This window comes from Pipistrellus hanaki (assembly GCF_964339955.1).
Source record: "Pipistrellus hanaki genome assembly, chromosome: 15".
NCBI lineage: Eukaryota > Metazoa > Chordata > Mammalia > Chiroptera > Vespertilionidae > Pipistrellus > Pipistrellus hanaki.
Genome location: NC_140517.1, coordinates 42,750,583 through 42,767,825, shown reverse-complemented (window position 1 = coordinate 42,767,825; position 17,243 = coordinate 42,750,583). Strand labels below are relative to the sequence as shown.

Below are 17,243 nucleotides of genomic sequence, written 5' to 3'. Positions count from 1 at the left end.
GTGAAGGGCCTGGGGAAGCTTCCCAGGTAGTTAAAGCAAGAAAGATGAAGCGACAGCGGTTAAGAAGTCCCGCCTCATCCCACCCCGGTCTGGCCCACAGTTAAGACCCTGGGCTCTTCTCCCAAGGACACTAGGGTGCCATGTTGGTTCCGAGCAGGGTGTGGGCAGGGTCCAATTTCTGTTTTAGTAAAGTTCTCCGGTGTCCTGGCTGGTTTTGCTCAGTGGTTAGAGCATTGGCCCACAGAACAAAGGATGCCGGTTTGATTCCTGATCGAAGGCATGCATGTACCTTGGCTGCAGGTTCAATCCCTGGCCCCGGTCATGTCAGGGCACCTGCAGGAGGCAACCAGTCAGTGTTCTCTCTCACACTGTTTTTCTCTCTCTCTTTATTCCCCCTCGCTCCCTTCCACCCTGTCTCTAAAGATCAATGGAAAAAATATCCTTGGCTTAAAAGGATTGAAAGAAAGTTCTCGGGCTCCTGGATGGTGGTGAATGGGAGGGCCAGGACCTCAGCGAGAAGGCGGGTGAGAACCAACCCAAGGGGCAATCAGGACTCTGAACCAGGTGGTGCCGGTGGAACTGGTGACTCCCGATTGTGGGTGAAGCGGATGGCCTTTGCCAGAGGCTGGAGTATGTGGCTGTGGGAGGAGGGTCAGGGGAGATGAGGCAGTGAGTCCAGGTGGCCATACCCCCTGGGTTCCTAGCTTCCTCCTAGGACACGGGGAGCCATGGAATGGCACAGAGTGGAGTGGGCCGTGACTGCCCGAGGGGTGGACAAGCCTGCAGTACTGCATGCATGTGTGCGCATGTGTGTACACATGGGGCTCTGAGCACACCAACATCTCCCCTGACATGGCGGATCCCTGCCTGGATCTGCAGGGCGGAGTGGGGTGAGGCCTCAGGGAAGGCCCTCAGCCCCAGCCTCCTCTCCCTGCAGCGTTGATGAGATCACCCCAATCTGTAAACCTGGGAATGTGGGTTCCAGTCCCGCTGACAGCAGGGACACCCGGAGGCCTGTTTCCTCACCTAGGAGGGGGTCAATAGCCCGGGCACCCAGCTGTCGGGAAGGCCCAGGGGCCACGCTCTAAGAGCTTGGATGGGTCCTTGCGCTGGCAGCCCTGGGGTGCTGGGGACACCCCAACTCCAAGCACTGTCATCGGGCACCACTCTGAGCGAGGGTTCACCCCACCCCTGCTGTGAGCGGGGGAGGCAAGCCCCTAAGTCCAGGGAAGGGAGGTCACGTGCCCAGGGCCAGGCCTGCCGAATGCGGAAGCTGGTGAAATGGTCAGGCGGTGGGTGTTTGCTCCTGGTGGCAGGAGGCCCGAGGACAGCATGTGGGCACAGGCAAGGCGTGAGCCTCCGCCGCCTCCTGGGTAAGAACATAGGTGCAGCGAGGTCACAGCGAGCAGCTTCCCATCTGGGAAACGAGGACGGTTAGGGAAGCCCCCTCAGAGGGCTGGGGCAGGAAGGAAGGGGGAGAAAGGGGCCTGGCCCAGAGGGTCACTGTCCCCACTTAACGAGTCTGTCAGCCTGCAGTCTCCTTCCCAGGCCTGGGAGAGCCACCATACCTACTCTGAGGGACAGAGGAAGGAAGGCACAGGGGGGCTGTGAGTTTAAGTTAAACACCCACATGAATTTATTAAATTCAGACTGTGTTAAAGGGTGGCGGTCTGGGAGGAGGGGGCTGGTCAGGGGACGAGGGACGCGATGATGGATGGCCGGCCGTGGGCCTCCCCGCTGCCTGGCCCACCCCCTCCGCAGTGCCGCATCGGCTTCACCATGATTCCTAATGGTGCTGGGCTGGCGGGGCAAGATGGCTAACACACAGGGACAGACAGACAGACGGCGCCTCCACAAACCACGTGCCCCGGCCGGCCCCGGCCCCCACACCATGCACTGGGCCCTGGCCCCAAAGGGGTCTCCTGCCGCCCCGGCCCAATCTGTCCAGGGAAAGGGCGATGGGGAGGGGAGGCGAGGGGCCTGGGTCGGCAGGGGCGGTGTCACCAGGAGCCGGAGCAGACGACGATGACCAGGAACGGTTAATCCCTTTTCTTGTCCTCTGCTGGCTTTGGAGGGGCTGCCTGGGGCTCGGCGGCGGAGCTGGCCCCCTGGGTGGGCGTGGCGGGCACGGGCGTCGAGGCCCGCTCCCCGGCGGCGGTCACTGTGGCAGGGTCGGGAGTGGGTGGGGACGGGAGGGCCCCTGTGGCTGCTGGGGCTCCGGCCACGGGGGCAGTTGCTGTCGGTGCCTCACCACTCATGCCGAACTCATTCACCCGGGTGGGGTCGACGCGGTAGATCCACCGCTGGTAGAGGTATATGAAGAAGACCACATCTAGAGAAGGGGGGAGGGGGGCAGTGTGAGGGGAAGGGGCCCCCCTGGCCTACTGTCAGGGGGCTGGGGGTCCTGCAAAGACTGGGCCTCAGGTGGGACCCCCAGGCCCGGGCCCTCCTGTGCCTCCCGCGTGCAGCCGGAGCCTCCCGCAGGCCCACCCGCCCCCGGGCTCACCGTCCCGCAGGCAGCCGATCCGGTACATCACGGGCATCTTGATCACAAAAGCGAACAGGTCATCGATGAAGGTGTTGAGGGCCTTGTAGGTGAGCATGCGCCAGGGCAGGTGGGCCACGGACTTGAGCTTGTAGTTGATGAAGAGCTGGGGTGTCATGGTGATGAAGCCTAGGGTGGTGGTAAGGGGACGCCCGTGAGCAGAGGAAGGGGCACCCTAATCCTGGACCTCTCTGACCTCACTGCCGGCCTCCCTCCCTCCCTCCCTCCACTCCAGCCACAACGGCCTGCTGCTGCTTCCAGTCCCTCAGGCACATGCTGCTTTAGGGCGCTCGGATGGCTCCCTCCTTTGGCATCTTCCACCTCCTGATCACATCTGATGTGCACCCTCACCCTGACCCCTTCCCAGCACCCACCTCGTGCTGTGGGCTGCGTGTCCGCTTGCTTACTGTGTGGGTTCCCCTGGGGATGAGGACCTGAACGCCTGACCTCCAGGAAGCCCCCCTGACCCCAGACCGGACCAGGTAACCCTTCGAGGCTCCCGGTATGCCAGCCCTGCCCGCCCTGGGCTGTCCCTCCCACACCGGACCCCAGCTGCGGGCGGAGGACCTGCTCAGGGCCTGCTCCCCGGTGCGCTCACCGAAGGTCAGCAGGAAGCCGTACAGCATGCTGAGCAGCCAGGAGTACCAGCCCTTGTGCTCCAGGTACAGGAGGCTGTAGACCGCGTAGCAGCCCAGGAGCGGGAAGAGGATCCATGACAGGTACCGGAAGGCCATCTGTGGGGCACAGGGTGCGGTTGGAACCCCACTTCTCGGCCCCACCTGGCACCCCGCCTCACCCACCCACACCTGGTCTGGCGGGCCAGCCCAGGGGAATTTCCAGGCGGCTCTGGGAACTTTGGATCCAGACAGGAAGTATACACGGCAGGCGGGTGACGCTGGAGGGTATGATGCGGGCCATAAAGTGTAGACTTGTCAGTTAGGGGGCAGATGCCTCGTCTTCCCCCGCCACACCCCGTCACCCCAGCAACTGCCCACCCCCGGGATCCCAGGAGCGTGTGGAGCCTGGAAACCCTGGAGGATACTCACGTCGTCGTACACTTTTGTCGAGGACTCGATGTACGTGGACTTGTCTTTGAAGGTCGGGCGGGGGAAGAGTCCCGCCACCTTGTGCTCCCGGTCCAGCTGCGGGCAGGAGGGAGGCCATGGTCAGCTGTCATTCCCCCCGCCGCTCCAGCCCCTGCCCTTCCCCATGGTTCCCAGTTCCCCTGCCCCACATGTGACCTGAAAAATCCCCTGATGCGAAAATCCCCTCGGTCCTGGGAGTGCAGCCGGCGCTGGGAAACACCGGGGCCAGCTCCAGAGTCTGGCTGACCGAATGGCCCCCTCCCAACCCCTGGCAGCCCCCAAACAGCATGGCCGCCAGCCTTACCCGGACATCCATGACCTTGGTGATCTTCCAGAGGTCGATGAGGACCCCGATGAAGACGCTGACCTGGACCACGAAGTTGGTCTCGTTGTCCAGGATGTAGAGGAGGACCACGAAGGACTGGAACACCCCGAAGAAGACGGAGCGCACGGACAGGCCCTCCAGGGACTGCCGGCTGTTCCAGAACTGGATATCTGTGCGCGGGAGGCGGGGGAGGCCAGGAAGCTGAGCCGGGTTCTTCCTGCAGCTCCCTCAGGCCCCACTCTCCTCAGACCCCAGGGGAGGTGCTGGGTCACCAGCGGGGAGGGGCACAGGACTCCCTCCCATAAAGAGCCTCTGCTGCTCAGGGCCACCCGAGCGAGCACGGGACAGGCAGGGCCGCTGCAGCCCTCACATCTGACCCCGGCCCCCAGGATGCAGCCCTCGGAGGGTGACAGTGACGGTGCCAGGTCCCAAGTGCCCACCAGGCCAGGCGCTAGGGGCTGCTCAGAGAAGCCACCTCCCTGTGGCCTCACAGCCTGGCCTGGCAGCATCTGGCCGGAAGCTGGGTCTTTGTGACCCCAGGCCTGGGCTGTCCACTGGTGCCGGTGCCTCCCCCGGCTGGGAAGACCTGGGACACACGCTTCAAAGCCACCTCCTCCAGCCTCTGCCCTGAAACCGGGAGGGACGTGGCCCGCAGCCACCTGGGGGACACACGAGGGCCCTGCTCAGCTCTCCAATCAGAGCTCCTTCTGATGCTGCGCCTGGACCCAGCCCGCAGGCCCAGGCTAGCCTGAGCCCTGGGCTCCCGTAGCCAAACGGGTAACAGCACTGGCTGTCCCGCCTGCGCCGAGTGTTTACGACGCGCAGCCACAGGGGGCCACCGCCATGCCTGCCTCACAGAGGCGGCCAGGCCGTGCTCGCACAGGCCGGCTTTCACTGTGAGCCCTGGCCGGCCGCCGACTCTGGTGCAGATTCTGGAATGCCAACACACTGGGCAGGCTCCTCTACCCGCATCAGACCCTGAGGTGCAAAAGGGAAATTCACAGAAACCCCCAATCCTGACCAGGGAGAAAGGTTCTGGTGGGGGTGAAGGGATCCAAGTCCTGTCCTAGACCGGGGAGGCAACAAACATGGGGGGTAAAGCTGGGCTGCCCAGGCCCTACCCCTGCTGTGTGACCTTGGGCGAGTGACCACCCACTCTGAGCCCTCATTTCTCCTCAGGAAGAGGGAAGCGGCCGACCCAGCTCCCAGTGAGCAGGAAGGCTTGCGAGTATGCCACAGGCTACGGCCAAGACCCGCTACCGGCAGTTGGCACTTACTGTTCAGCTCAGTTACAATCTTCAAAAGGTAACTCTTAATCTTGGCAATGTTGTCTTAATAATAATACCTATTACTACTGCCCCTTCCTGAGTGGGCCTCCTTCAGATTGGGGTTCTCTAGGAAAGAAGAAGTGGCCGGTGGGGCCTAGAGCACATGTGTCAAACACAAGGCCCGCGGGCCAAATCCAGCCCGCCAGGCCTTGCAATGTGGCCTGCACCGCGCTGTCATCACTGCACTCCGCTGTCAGTTTATGACATTGTCAGTTTATGACTGTTCAGTAAACCATTCGGCCCGCGATTTAGGCTGGATTTTAGATTTTGGCCCCTTCTCTGATTGAGTTCGACACCCCTAGCCTAGAGGGTGAAAGTGGGGGCTGGAGCCGGCTGCCTGGTTCAAATCCTGGCTCTGCCGCTGGAGCTGTGTGACTGCAGGCTGGTCACCTAACCTCCCTGAGCCTCCGCTTCGTCAAAAGCACGGCGGGCGGCAACACCGGGCCTCCTCCGGGGGCTGTGGCTGTGAGGATGAGCTAAGGAATGAGGACACTCACAACAGTGCCTGCCCATGGCCAGTCCCCTCGAACCCTGGCCATCGCCACTGTTGGCCTTTGGAACGCAGGGGCCTTCTGGGAACTGAGCTGTCACCTTCCCATTCGGGTGGGCCCCATCCACTCCACCCTGAGGGGCCTTTCCCAGCAGGCAACCTGCTGGGCAGGCTGACGGGAGCAGCTCTGGGGCTTCCCTGCTCTGGGCCTCGGAGTTCCCCGGCCCAGCCCCTCCTGCAGCACCACACCCAGGAGATGGAAGTTTCTGGACTGGGAGTTTGGGGGCCATCATCCTGGCCAGTTCACTAGGCCTTTGGAGAGTGGGGCTGAGCGATCCCAGGTAGGGAGAGGACCCATGGGTGAGGAGGGAGAGAGAGAGGGGCAAGCCTCCTCTGGTGCCCTCCCACCCCCAGCCCCCCACGGCCTCTCACAGGCCCCAGGGTCCCTCCCCTACCGTTCTTGAAGGCCAGGAACTCAAAGACACTGTGGACGATGGACACGATGATAGTGAGAGCCAGCAGGTAGGGGTTGGTCTCTAGGAGGGCAACCTAGAGGCGGGGGCGGGGAGATGCCTGTGAGCGCGGGGGGCCGGCCCTCTCCTCCTGGTCTCCCAGAGAACTGCTCCCGGACCTGACCCCCAGCACTGCCCAGAGAGGGAGCACGCATGACAGGCAGAGATGGACAGGTGGACATGGAGATGATGGAGGGAGAAAGAAACAGAGGAGAGGAGAGAGGCGAAGACAGAGATGGGGAGAGAGCAGAGTGACAGAGACAGATGAAGGGACAGTCGGAGTGAGGAACAGAAACCCAACATGAAAGACAACCCCAGGCAAGCACAGCCGTCCCCATGGCAGAGACATAAGCAGAGGAAACGGGGACGCCAGGAGTATTCAAGGACACCGTGACCGAGAGCAGAGACATCAAGTCAGAGCCCAAAGTCGGGGAGAAATGGGCTATTTCTGGCACAAGATCAGGAAGGGCAGTCCGGACTCAGGAGGCCTGGCCAAAGAAACAGAAAAGCTGAGACCGGGAGGCCCACAGAAGCCTCAGGGATGGGATCCCCAGAGCCAGCGGGGGCTGGAGGGGGGGCGGGCACCCGGGAGGTTGTGAAACTGGCCAGGGAGCACTGGCCGGAGGTCCCCGGCCGCCAGCCTGACCCACTTCCCCTTCCCCTCCTGCAGCCCAGGAGGGTGCTGGGAAGCCCCCGCCCCCACCTCACCTTCACCGAGTCCTGCTCCTCGTCTGACTGCTCGTACAGCTCGTCGCCCAGGAAGTTCCAGGGGGACTTGGTGCTCTGGGCGGCGTAGAGCTGCCAGCGCCAGAGAGAGAGCGGGCAGAAGGAGACGCGGAGCGGCAGGCTGGCCAGGCTCTCGTTGATGGGGTAGTAGTCCTTCTGCAGGTTCCAGTAGTCGTTGAAGTAGATGATGGGGTAGTAGTCACCGCTCACGGCGTCGAATTTCACGTCTGCAGGCAAGTGGGGCAGGGGCACCGCTCAGCCTGGGCGGGAGCCAGGGGAACCCTCAGGCTTCCAGGACAAAGGCGGGGTGTTCAGGGGGCACAGGACACTGGGGGCAGGCAGGAGGAAGAAGGGGGTCTTTGGGCAGGGAGCTTGGACAGACGGAGACGGGAGAGCCGGAGGGGGCCTCACACTGGTCCAGGGGCGGAGGCACGCTGCCCTTCACCCACGGTGTGTGGTCGTCCACGATGTTGATGGTGATGTTGGGGTGCCAGTGGGAGATCACTTCTACAGGCCCATAGTCCTCGGCCCTCTGAGGGGAGACAGGGGTCATGGGGCTCAGAGGCACTTGCACCTGAAGGCTCCCGTGACAACAGCGACAGCAGAAGAGCGGCCACTACAGTGACCACTGGCCAGCCACACGCCAGCCTTACAGACCCCACACCCTGGACCCCAGCCACCTGCCGGGGAGACCCGGGCCTGCAGGTCTGGATGGACCCTATGCCAGGCTGCAGAGGCCACGCTCGGGCGCCCGCCGGGACCCCCGCTCAGAGAGGAAGGTTAACACCCGGCGCCCCAGCCCACCTAAAAGAATGGGGGCGCTACCTGCCCAGCTGGGCTTGGTGAGAATCCCACTCGGCCATTTCCTGCTCTGACACTGGGGGCAAGTCTTCCCACCGAAACGGGAACAGTGATGGGACACCCCCCGGAATCCTCCCATGCCCCGAGAGGCAGCTCGGCCTCTGAGCCCCATTTTGAGGAAAACTGAGGGTCAGAGGGGCGAGGAGACCTGGCTGAGCCCCCACAGCCGCTCGGTGGAGGTGCCAGCTGAGCCCGCATGGCTGCGGGGCCGCGGACAGCCTGAGCCCCCAGGACCCGCGAGCTCCGCTCACGCACCTTAATCATTTCGGGGTCGGCTTCCGTCTCCCCCGTCAATAGGTTCTTGGTTTTCTGAAACCGCCGGCGCTTGTATTTGTTGATCACTGTGGAGGGGGACGGGAGGAGGCGTGGATATGAGACCTGCTGGCACTGGGGGATCCAGACCCCTCTGCCTACCGAGGGCTGCTCACTGGTCTCCCCGCTCCCACTATCCCAGACGCCAAGTGATGGTAACGCTGACCGGCAGGCCTGAGCTGCCTGCCCTCACACCTCAGTCCCACTTTCCCGTCTCCACAGTGACACCGACACCCACCAAAGGACTCGCAGCAGAAACACGGAGTCTCTGCTCCAGAACCTGCTGCGTGGGTCCCAACAGGCCCGTCCTCCAGTCCAACCGCAACTCTCCCTCCAGGCCCCGTGGTGAGCCAGCCCCGGCGTCCCCTCCTGGATGGCCACAGCCACCTCCTCACTGGCCTCCTGGCGGCCGCCCTTGCCTCCTATGACCGCTCTCTGCCGGGCAGCCAGCGCTTCTTTTAAACCAAGAATCCGAACTTGCCCTCCTGCTACTTCGAACCCCAGCAGCGCACCCTCGCGCCCCGTGCTCGCAGACCCCATGACCTCTAGCCCTTACCCCCGCCACCCTCGTCCTCCTCATGCCCCTCTCCTTGCATGCGCCAACCTGACACGTACCCACCGTGGCTGGGGGCTTCCTGGTGGCTCTCCTCACCCTCACGCCCTGGTTAAACGTCCCTCTGCCTAGGGCTTCCCTGCGCACCCCTCAAGGAGCCTCATCCTGCTCCCTGCATGTGCACTCCCTTCACAGCACCCCCAACTCCAATTCCACTGCCCTTCGGTGAGCTTGCCGTCTCTCCCCCAACCTGTCTGTGAGCCCAGGCCGGGGGGCCCAGTTGGACACTGGGCCCAGTGACGACTAGTGGAATACACGAGAGTGAACAGGCGAGCCGCGGGCAGTCCAGCGGGCCCGGAAGCACCAGTGGAGAAATCCTTTGGGGCTGTGACCCCCCAGCCAAGAGCAGCCTCCACTTCCTCCTGCAGAGGCCAGGCTGGCCCCGGGCTCTGCCTCTCACCATGCCAGGACTTGCCGGGAGGAAGGGGCTGGTGCTTGCTCAGGCCTGATCGCTCACCTCCACCCGCCTGGGTGCTTTTCAGCTCCCCGTCTCCTGGGACAAAGTGCGGCCCGCCCCTCCTGTGACTGCTCCACCTGGTCCCCGAGGGGCAGGGAGAGATGGGGAAACGGGAAGGGAGCTGGTCAGGAGAGGGAGCCCTCGTCTCACACGAGCGAAGGGACGCTGGCAACTTTTCACTTCCCGGGCCTCATCCCTCCTCTGGAGGACGGCAGGACCAGCCAGGAATGCCTCCGCACGTCACATACACACAAGCCACCGGCCGGACCCCCCGCATCCACGCAGAACCAGGGCGAGAGGCTTCTGGATTCTACACACAAGCTCACGTTCAAACACATTTCCGGACGGACTCAGGCTGTCAGCCCGGGCCTGCTGCTCTGACAGCAGCACAGGTATCATCCCAGCACTTCCATCAACACTGGTGAGACCTTGCCCCGCGTCCAGGGGGCGCAGTCAACACCCCAGGGTGGGCATCCTGCAGAATGAATTCCGGGGGACACGCTCCACTATGTTTCATTCCTGAGAGGCTGAGGCGGGGAGGGAGGACAGGGCCCAGCCGGGTCCCAGAGGCCTGAGGCGGCGCACAGGCGAGGCTTCGGCTCAGGGGGAGAAATTCTACAGCAGCACCCACACAGATATTAATCCAAGATGGACCTGGCTTCTGTGGGACGAAAGAGCCACCTGTCCTCGGAGTGGAAGCTTCTAGAAGTGCGGCAGCCACAGGGGGGTCACTGGCTGCGAGGCCGCTGGCACGGACAACGTGGCTGCCCGAGCGGAGGTGCTGTGCGTGCAAAACACACCAGACTCTGAAACTTAGTGCAGAGGAAGAGAAAGAATGGAAGATAATCTTGGTGATTTTTTTATACTAGTTACCTGTTGAAATGACAGTATGTTGCCTCCATAACATTATTACTAACGTTAATTTTATAGTTTTAGAGGGTTTTTGTGTGTGTGTGTTTTATGTGGCCACTAGAAAACTTAAAATGACTCAGTGGCCGGCACTACATCTCAGGGGACAGAGCTGCTTAGAGGACTGAGTGCTGGCCTGAGGGGGAGGGGCGGCTCTGCTCCCACACTCCCCTTCTTTGCCCTGGAATTGGTGGCCAGCTCCGAGGGCTCCCAGCTGTGGGGCGGCCTGGGTGATCCCGGTGGGCGTCCCGGCTACAGACACCTGTCACAGTGACTGTGAACACCGCCTCAGCACACAGCAACAAGGGTCTCCCTTACCAAAGGCAAACCCACAAAAACTATGGCCCCGATGAGGGTAAACGAGATGCAAGCCAGCAGCCACCCGGCTGGGTCTCGTTCAAGGCAACCTCTGAGGCGTCAGGCACATCCACCCCGGCCCCTGGCGACCCCACTTTTGGGGCCTGCTCTTCAGGCCACGCCTCCTCAGCTCACCTCCGCCCACCTTCACGGCTCCCGCCCGGCGGAAAGCTCAACATCCACAGACCCGCTCACTTACCAGCACTCAGTACACATGGGGCACCGGGGACCAACTTTTTGTTCAACCCAGTGTAGGGAAGCTTTTTAAATCATGTGTTGATTTGGCTTACGTTTTAAATATATAAATTCTAAAAATATACCATATCAAGACTGTCCAACCATGACTCTGTACCACTGCCAGTTCGGCCAGCACACCCCTAACACTTCCTTGATGACAGTGACAGCTCTGGATGTGGAGGTGGGGAGGGGCGGGTTCTGAGTCAAGGTCAATGAGAAGGGCCACACCTCAGTGAGTCCGGTTACACTTACAACTGAGGGAGGGAATAATCGGACTACCCCTGCCATTTTTTCTCACATTCGAATTATTCTTCTATTTCCCCCCTAAGGCTTTCCTCTATTTCTAGTTCCAGTGTAAGACCTCATCCTAAACTTCTTCTTTTTTTTTTTTTTTAATATATTTTATTGATTTTGTACAGAGAGGAAGGGAGAGAGATAGAGAGTTAGAAGCATCGATGAGAGAGAGTCATCGATCAGCTGCCTCTTGCACACCCCCTACTGGGGATGCGCCCGCAACCAAGGTACATGCCCTTGACCGGAATTGAACCCGGGACCCATCGGTCGGCAGGCCGCGCCCTATCCACTGAGCCACACCGGTTTTAGCGGCACATTGGCTTTTAGAGCATCAGTGGCCTCGCTCACAGCTTTGAGGCAGGCAGCCCTGTGGGCTGGGCAGCAGCAGTGGCTCCCAGCCTTTCTCTGGCCACACCCCACCTAAGCATCTCTAAATCCCCATGCCCCTGACATGTAATTCTTACTATTCAAAAAGTGAGCTCCTACTCACGTGGAGGAAGCCTACAAGGACATTAACTTGGTCTAAACAAGCTTCCAAAGAACGTGGCATCCATGAAAGAGAAAAATAAAGGAACCAAAGGACAGTTAAAATACTGAGGAAGAGATCACTAAGAAATTGCTTAAAAAAATAAATAAATAATATGAAGTAATATAAAAAATAACAAATAAAGTTTCAAAACATATAATAGAGAACTGAAATGTATAAATATGCCACAACGTGCATGGGGGGTGGGGGTCTCCCTCAGCCTGGCCTGCACCCTCTCCAATCCGGGACCACCATGGGGGACATGCCTCTCGTAATCTGGGACTGCTGACTCCTAACTGCTCGCCAGTCTGCCTGCCTGATCACTCCTAATCACCTCTGTCTTGCAGCCTGATCGCCCCTAACTGCTCCCCTGCTGGCTTGATCCCCCTTAAACGCCTCTGCCTTGGCCCTGCTCCCGGGACCCAGGATTCCTTCCTCCAACCGGCCGGGGCGCAGGCACCCGGGAGCCAGGCTTCCCTCCCTCTGGCCGGCCGCAGGCACCCAGGACCCAGGCCGCCGCAGCCACAGGGGACAGTGGGTGGGTGGCTTCACCTGGGCCGCAGCTGCAGGTGCTGGCGCCTGGGACCTCGGGGAGGGCAGCTTTTGCAGACAGCATCTCCATCTCCCGGGCTGCAGGCGCTGGTACCCAGGACCAGCGGTGGGGCGGCTTCGCCCGGGCTCGGTCTTGTCAGGAAGGACGCCTGGAGGGTCGTCCAGAAGACGTCTAGTCTAATTAGCCTATTACCCTTTTATTAGTATAGATTGTACAGGAGGTCCCTAGAACCATAAGAAATGCATAAAATTTACTGTTAATAACTCATTCTCCAATTGCCCCCTTAAAAATCAAATTGGGCCCTGGCCTGTTGGCCTGAAGACTAAAGGGTCCCGGGTTCGATTCCGGTCAAGGGCACGTGCCTAGGTAGCAGGCTCGATCCCCACTAGGGAGCATGCAGGAGGCAGCCGATCCATGAGTCTCTCTCATCAATGATGTTTCTCTCTCTCTCCCTCTCCCTTCCTCTATGAAATCAATAAGACTATATTTAAAAAAAAAAAAAAATCAATTTGGCCTGGCTGACGTGGCTCTGTGGTTGAGCATCAACCTATGAACCAGGAGGTCAGGGTTCAACTCCTGGTCTGGGGGCATGTTTGGGTTGTAGGTTCAATCCCCAGTGTGGGACCTACAGGAGGCAGTGATTAATGATTCTCTCTTCATTAATTTTTCTCCCCACCCCTTTCATCTCTGAAGTCAATAAAATATATCTTTAAAGAGCCGAAACTGGTTTGGCTCAGTGGATAGAGCGTCGGTCTGCGGACTAAAAGGTCCCAGGTTCGATTCCGGTCAAGGGCATGTACATTGGTTGCGGGCACATCCCCAGTGGGGGGTGTGCAAGAGGCAGCTGGTCAATGATTCTCTCTCATCGATGTTTCTAACTCTCTATCCCTCTCCCTTCCTCTCTGTAAAAAAAAATCAATAAAAACATATTAAAATATATATATCTTTAAAGAAAAATCAAACTGCCCCCCTGTGGGGGTGCGTCCCACGCTGGGCACCACTGTTCTAAGCTCTTTTTCCTTCCAAGTTCTTTCTCGTGGTCCCTACAGAGAGGGGCACGCACCCCAGAGCGGAGAAGCTGTGACTGAGGCTCACCTGCTGGCAGTTCTGCCGCAGTGAGTGTTACTATCCCTTTAGGTTTCTCTTCAACTTCCTGTCTTTCTCAAGCGGCCCCACAGCACTGCCTCCTCTAACGGCAGGAGGATGGCAATTTCATCTGCTGTCTGAGCCGGAGGGCTGACCTCCAACCTTGCCATATTCTTATTTTTCTTCCGAACTTTATTTTTATTGTTGACACGGTTACAGATGACCCCATTTTTCCCCCACCTTTGTCCACCTCCACCCAGCTCCGCATCTTTTTATTTTTAATCCTCACCCCAGGATATGTTTTTATTGATTGTTAGGGACATAGAAAGAAACATGGATGTGACAGAGAAACTAGTGTGTCCTCTACTCGCCCTAACTGGGGGTTGAGCCTGCCACTTGGAATGTGCTGCCTGGGGATGGAGCCCACAGTCTTGGTGCACGGGACAGGGCTCCAACCAACCGCACCACTGACTCAGGGCTGGACATGTTCTTGAGGAACAGCCAGTACCACCTGATCTGTGACATCGGCCAAGCCCGGATGTCGTGTTTCTGTCTCATTCCACAGCCACAATGCTTTTATTTCTTGTGGCACAGAAATGGTCTCTAAATGAATTCCTGTTATTTCAGCACTTTTCACTAAATACAACACTTAGACCTGGCACCACCGTACCATCCCTCCAGAGATCGCCAGTCCAGGGTCCCAGCTGCGGAGATTGGGCTATTTTTATATCAAAATAAGGAAGACCTAACCACAAGAATAGAAAGAAGTGTGTTACCATGCCACACACAAAACAGCTGGACAGACCAGTACCAAATTCACAGGCACAAAGAATGAAATTGAGGTGGAGCTAACGGAATTTGCTGGTGAAACTCAAGTACAGGGAGAGACTCCTATGACGGCCAATTAGTAGACAGTGGACTCCGGGACAAAGACACAAAGGGTGAGCGAAAAAATGCCGACACTCACTAACCTCACAGAAAAGGAGACACTGGACAGGAAAGAAAAACAAAACAAAACTATATTCACTGTATAGTTCAGATGTAAATAAGAATCATACACTAGTCCAGCTGGTGTGGCTCAGTGGTTGAGCATGGGCCTATGAACCAAGAGGTCAAGGTTCGATTCCCAGTCAAAGTATATACCTGGGGTAGCAGGCTCTATCTCCTGTAGGGGGCGTGCAGGAGGCAGCCAATCAATGATTCTCTCTCATTGATGTTTCTATCTCTCCCTTTCCCTTCCTCTCTGAAATCAATAAAAATTATTTTTAAAAAAGAATCACTCAATCATTTGAATATTAAATGTTAATCTAGTCATAATTATGTTAATGTGCTAGTATTTCCTCTTCCAGAGTAAGAGGTCAGGAGGTAATATCGAAAACTGAAAAGCCAAGAAACTGAGGTAGCAACTTGTTATGGAGAACCTTGGGGATTAAGGAACAGAAGGAACAGCTAAATTAATTTGAAAGCAGTTGCCTGTGGTGGGTAGGAACTGGGGAAAGGGGAAGAGGGAACAGGGGACTGATGAGTCTCACTGTTTTGTTTATTATTTGAATTTTAAACCATATACAGCTTGGCTGGCATGGTTCAGTGGTTGAGTGTCGACCTATGAACCAGAAAGTCACGGTTCCATTCCCAGTCAGGGCACATGACCGGGTTGTGGGCTCCATCCTCAGTGTGGGGGTGTGTGGGAGGCAACCGATCGATGATTCTCTCTCATCACTGATGTTTCTGTCTCTCTCTCTCCCTCTCCTTTTTCTCTGAAATCAATAAAAGGTATATTTAAACCATATACAGTTGGCCCTTGAATAACATGGAAGTTAACTGCGCAAGTCAACTTCTATGCAGATTTTTAAAAAGAAACAACTGTATTGTTTTGTTTTGTTTGTTTTTTAAATATATTTTATTGATTTTTTACAGAGAGGAAGGGAGAGAGATAGAGAGCTAGAAACGTCGATGAGAGAGAAACATCAACCAGCTGCCTCTTGCACACCCCCTACCGGGGATGTGCCCGCAACCAACATACATGCCCTTGACCGGAATCGAACCTGGGACCTTTCAGTCCGCAGACCGACGCTCTACCAGGCCAACGCTCTACCGCTGAGCCAAACCGGTTTCGGCAACAACTGTATTGTTTTTGATCTGCGGCTGGGAGTCCATGGATGTGAAGCGCTAACTGTATGCATGACCTATGCCATCTTATATAAGGGACTTGAGCATCCTCAGATTTTGGTACTCACTGGGGTGCTGGAACCAATCCCCCAAACATACTAAGGAACAATCAAGTTTTGGGGAGTAAGCCGAAACTGGTTTGGCTCAGTGGATAGAACGTCAATCTGCAGACTGAAAGGTCCCAGGTTCAATTCCGGTCAAGGGCATGTACCTTGGTTGCGAGCACATCCCCGGTAGGGGGTGTGCAGGAGGCAGCTGGTCGATGTGTCTCTCTCATTGACGTTTCTAACTCTCTATCCCTCTCCCTTCCTCTCTGTGGAAAATCAATAAAATATATTAAAAAAAAAAAAAAGTTTGGGGAGTAAAAAATTATACAAAAAAACCAAACCAAACCAAAACAAAACAAAAAAAACTTACACAAATATTTTCAACTGTGAGAGGACTGGCACCCCTAATCCCTGTGTTATTTAAGGGTCAACTGTACTTCTAACAAGAGGAAAAATAATAATTTAAGGAGGTGCCCTGAGCAGAGAAAATATTTTAACATAAGGCTGTGACATAAGCCACAATGGCCATCCTTGACCCAGGGCCTCTCAGTGGTGCCTCGCAGTGCCAGCCGACGGGGATTCGCTTGGTGGGCACCCAGCGAGGATGAGAAGAGGGGACCTTATCTAGTCCCAGGGCCCTCGGCACCTTGCCTTTGAAAATGAAGAGCACTGCTCAGAGGTGTGTCTGAGAACAGAGGGTTCACAACACAGCCACAGCCACTCAGGACCCAACTGAACAGGTGACCTGGGACACAGGCACCCTCCCACCTGGCATCTCAAGGGTGACACACGTGTGCAGTGCCCATTCACGCGGACTGGGCTGACAGATGCGGTTAGAGGTCACACTGAGTGAAACAAATTTCAAAGGGCCTCCCATCTCCCTGTGCTCATTAATCAACCCACTGTCCATGCAGACTGTGCTTAAGCCTCTACTTCTACCAAGCCTGGTGCTACCCAGGAGCTGGCCCATCACCTCCCCTTCAGAAATGCCCTTGTGCACCTGTTCTTTCTTTCTCACTTAAAAAAAAAAGTATATATTTATTAAAAATATGTTTTTATTGATTTCAGAGAGACTGGGAGAGGGAGAGAGAAAAACATCAACGAGGAGAGATAATTATCAATCGGCTGTTTCCAGCATGACCCCTACTGAGGATCGAGCCCACAACCCCGGCATGTGCCCTAACCTGGAATCGAACCATGACTTCCTGGTTCATAGGTCAACGCTCAACCTCTGAACACAACAGCGAGACTCAGCTGCTCATTCTAAGCCCACTGCTCTCATGTCTGCCTGAGGGGTGTCTACAGAGGCACAAAGGATGGGCCTCCAATCCCAGGCTCCCTGGGCAGGGTTCCTGCCAGTCTTCTGGACCTGGGATTGAGGTCCTTCACCGGCTTCGGGCACCCAGGCTGCCAGCTGCCTTGACTACGGACCGAGCTGCAGAGACCGACTTACTCCGAGACATGTGGACTGTGGCGAGCCGGCGATACAGGGCCTTCTGCCGGGGATCTGGGTGGAAGCCACTCTTGGTGAAGTAGACGTGGATGTAGATGGAGCCATTCTGCTGAACGCTCTGCAAGGCGGGGCAACGGAGAGAAGGAAAATGCTGAAGCCCCTCACGATATAAGCCCCCAGCAGATTCCCACCCCCCAGTTCTCCGGCCAGGCAAGCAGTGTAGCTAAGTGGTTCAGAGCAAAACACTGGAGGCAGAGAAGCTCGGGTTCAAATCCCGGTTCTAGCACTTCCCCGAGCTGAGCCTCTATGCCACATGTGTCAAACACAAGGCCCGCGGGCCAAATCCAGCCCGCCAGGC

At 57.5% G+C, this 17,243-nt stretch overlaps 1 protein-coding gene across 1 annotated transcript in view; it reads right to left on the bottom strand.

The window, feature by feature from the left end:
- Positions 1 to 1,612: 1,612 nt before the first annotated feature.
- The window catches only part of CLPTM1 (CLPTM1 regulator of GABA type A receptor forward trafficking), a 37,523-nt gene continuing 21,892 nt past the window's right edge, over positions 1,613 to 17,243 (bottom strand). Inside the window, exons 5-14 of the mRNA XM_084860759.1 lie at positions 16,886 to 17,003; positions 8,128 to 8,213; positions 7,423 to 7,543; positions 6,994 to 7,238; positions 6,229 to 6,322; positions 3,935 to 4,125; positions 3,592 to 3,687; positions 3,144 to 3,279; positions 2,507 to 2,674; positions 1,613 to 2,332 (exon numbers count right to left, since the gene is read on the bottom strand). Coding sequence (XP_084716885.1) covers positions 2,040 to 2,332; positions 2,507 to 2,674; positions 3,144 to 3,279; positions 3,592 to 3,687; positions 3,935 to 4,125; positions 6,229 to 6,322; positions 6,994 to 7,238; positions 7,423 to 7,543; positions 8,128 to 8,213; positions 16,886 to 17,003 — 1,548 coding nt within the window. The 3' untranslated portion in view covers positions 1,613 to 2,039. The remainder of the gene's footprint in view (positions 2,333 to 2,506; positions 2,675 to 3,143; positions 3,280 to 3,591; positions 3,688 to 3,934; positions 4,126 to 6,228; positions 6,323 to 6,993; positions 7,239 to 7,422; positions 7,544 to 8,127; positions 8,214 to 16,885; positions 17,004 to 17,243) is intronic.